The following is a 2,975-nucleotide window of genomic DNA, read 5'->3' on the forward strand; positions in this document are numbered from 1 at the left end:
TCCAAACTGGAAGCTGGTTCCACAGAAGAGGGGCCTGAAAACTGAAGGCTCTGCCTCCCATTCTACTTTTAAATACTCTAGGAACAACAAGTAGGCCTGCAGAGCGAGAGCGAAGTGCTCTAATAGGGTGATATGGTACTACAAGGTCATTAAGATAAGATGGGGCCTGATTATTTAAGACCTTGTATGTGAGGATGAAATTCTGGATTTAACAGGAAGCCAAAACAGGAGAAATCTGCTCTCTCTTTCTAGTCCCTGTCAGGACTCTTGCTGCAGCATTTTGGATTAGTTGAAGGCTTTTCAGCGAGTTTTTAGGACTTCCTGATAATAATGAATTACAGTCGTCCAGCCTGGAAGTAATAAATGCATGAACTAGTTTTTAGGGGTTTATTGAGATTAAATAGAACAAGATACAAAACATGTTAAAAACACAACAGCCTTAGTAAACACAGACTAGTTCGGACCTGGAGGCAGGATTCATACGTCATCACTTATAGACCAGGTTGTGTTGACAGTCAGAGGGTTCATATTTTACCTGTTGGTAATGCACCTGCAGGTCTCAGCCAATTACAGCCAGCACAGGTTCAGGTGTCAGTCTGATCTGGTCTCTGATTCGTTCTCAGGGATCTTCTGCACCATCTCCCTGTGCACATATGCAGCCAGCGTGACCTACGACCTCTCCAGAAACCCGCCCTTCATCTACGGCCTGCCGGCTGACGTGGATCACGGTTATGGCTGGTCCATCTGCTGCGCCTGGGCCAGTCTGGGTCTCACTGTAGCGTCTGGCTGCCTCGGCACCACCTTCCCCTTCCTGAGCCGGGCCGGAGCACTGCGGTCCAAAACCGCCCACGAGTCCTCCGTCTGAGGCGAGGAAGAGGATGATTCTCGGACGACAAAAGGTGTATTTTTGGCCGGTTCCGTAATAGGAGGGGCCTCGGACTGCAGACGGAGCTGCGCACCTGTTCGTGCTCCTGATTTGGACCCAGCTCAGGTCACCTCAGCGTGCACTCTGAGCCTCGCCTGGTTCCTGTGATCCATCTCTGCAGTGGTGTGGCCAAAGGTACCATCAGTGATCAAGTTAATAAAAGATAAATTAGCTGTTGGTCAATCAGGTGAGTCATCTGTACTTACCTGACATCAAACATGTAAAGCCCAGTTGAGAGTCAGACAGGTGGCCAGGTCTCAGCAGCTGTCTGTCAGTCAGCTCTGACTCACCGTTTTCTTTCTGCTGTCCCATCGTCCAATCAGAAGCTTCATCGGTGTGAAAGTCACCTGAACTGAGGCAGGTCACAAAGCTGCTGCAGCTGGGTCCCCATCAGGAGCATAACAGGAAACACACACACACACACACACACACACACACACACACACACACACACACACAGGTGTGCGCTGGGATCCAAACCTGCTGCAGGTGTGATCTTCATGGAGCCTTCCCATGCGGATGTTTCGGAGCGCTGTGCTCCGATCAGTCAGTTGGGCGGAGCTTCAGGTGCACGCGAGCGCTCTGAGCTCAGGTGAGTGTTATCCAGTCATGCGGGGTTCACACGTTGCTTAGGCATTTGATGTTCGGGTGTGGCCTTCTTAGTGATGACAGCCAATTACAGACAAGCAAAGCTGATTGTTCTTGTTCGGCTTGGATCCACAAGCCAGTTCAAAACGTGATAGGTGTGAATCCCGCCTGATGGATCAGAGTCTGAGCTGCAGAGCGTCACGTGACCAGGTGGCGTGCTGCAGGTTTGGATGGCGGCGGCCGCTCACAGATGTGTATATAAATGTGCTTTCAGCTGCGAGCTGAGCCACAGACTGAACCCTTTACTCTGCGACGCTGAGCAGGTGCTGCTCACTGACTTCAGGCTTCCCGCAGGAGGGAACGCACTAACAGATGATCCAGGTATCAGTGCTGCCGCTCTGTTATCAAACAAAGGAGTTGACCTTTAACCTCTGACACCGACTCCTCTGTAAACAGGGTATGACACCATTTATGTTTAAGCTTTTTCAGGTATCAGCCTCTGAGACTCTGCATCAGCCTATCGGAAGCCCCGATGCCTTCTCGTGACCCCCCTGTACGAGCAGAATCGGACGTTTGAAGTTCAGGCTCTGAGCTTTCAAAAACATCTGGAATTACAAACATTCATCCACCAGCTGCAGACACCAAACTGAGAATGTCCACAGCATCCTTCCCATCATCAGGAGGAGGAGCGTGAGGAGGAGTATCAGGGGGACGGACCCATCGAGGTCTTTAGGCTCCTGAGGGAGAATGACGGTGGATGAAATGTTTGTGTGCGGCTCAAAGTCAGAACTTTATTTAATTTCAAGCCGACACGCAGAGTGAAACGGTGACTCACCATCACTATCGACCTTTAACCTGTAGATTCCACACTGAAAGCTCCCATGTTCCTCCTGATACCCCATCATAGCTCCACTGTCCCCTCATGGAACCTTTGCTGCCCCCTGCTGGACACAGCTGTAAATACATGGTGTAAACATGATGGGACTCGTCACCTGTAGCTGCTCCTGTGGAAGATCTGTCAGCATTTGTTGGATGTATTTATATCTGAGAATTAAATATTTGTTAAATGTGTGTGAGGCGTGTTATTGTGGTTCTGATAACATCACATAATGAAGAGGCGCAGGCTTCACTGAGCACATCAGGGCAGCACAACTCACGTGGACTGGATCCAGTTACCAGGTGAGTTAGAAGGTACCCGGTGGAGACAGTCACATGTGCTGCTGCTCAGAAAAGTCTGTCATTCACCTGTAACATGAACCGTGTGACCCGGGTAGTTGGAAGAGCTGATGTTCTCACGTGTGCAGGTTTCGTATTTTCTAAAAGGTACCTGACCCAGCCTGGCCCTGAGCGAATCTAAATGTTTGTCACTGAAGAACATTTCAATAAAGTTTCTTCCAGCACCATCAGATGCTATGAAGCAGTTCAGCACAACTCGGAGGGAAACGGTGACTTGTGACCATGA

General features: G+C 49.8%; 1 protein-coding gene across 3 annotated transcripts; it reads left to right on the forward strand.

Annotated features, from left to right (window-relative positions):
• The first annotated feature begins 385 nt into the window (after positions 1-385).
• Positions 386-2,584, forward strand: LOC121811956 (transmembrane protein 178A-like). 3 transcript variants are annotated; one of them, XR_006052763.1, is made up of 2 exons: positions 386-1,894; positions 1,994-2,584. XR_006052763.1 is itself a non-coding variant. In XM_042212689.1 (2 exons), the coding sequence occupies exon 1, from the start codon at positions 545-547 to the stop codon at positions 863-865; it is 321 nt and encodes a 106-aa protein (XP_042068623.1). In that variant the 5' UTR covers positions 386-544; the 3' UTR covers positions 866-899; positions 1,788-2,584. The 3 variants fall into 3 exon arrangements, 1 of the variants encoding a protein (XP_042068623.1); XR_006052764.1 differs by having other exon boundaries at positions 386-1,060; positions 1,788-2,584; XM_042212689.1 differs by having other exon boundaries at positions 386-899; positions 1,788-2,584.
• The last annotated feature ends 391 nt before the right edge of the window (positions 2,585-2,975 follow it).

The sequence above is a fragment of the Haplochromis burtoni genome, unplaced genomic scaffold, assembly GCF_018398535.1.
Source record: "Haplochromis burtoni strain Fernald_Lab_line unplaced genomic scaffold, NCSU_Asbu1 Contig_387, whole genome shotgun sequence".
In the NCBI taxonomy this organism is placed as follows: domain Eukaryota; kingdom Metazoa; phylum Chordata; class Actinopteri; order Cichliformes; family Cichlidae; genus Haplochromis; species Haplochromis burtoni.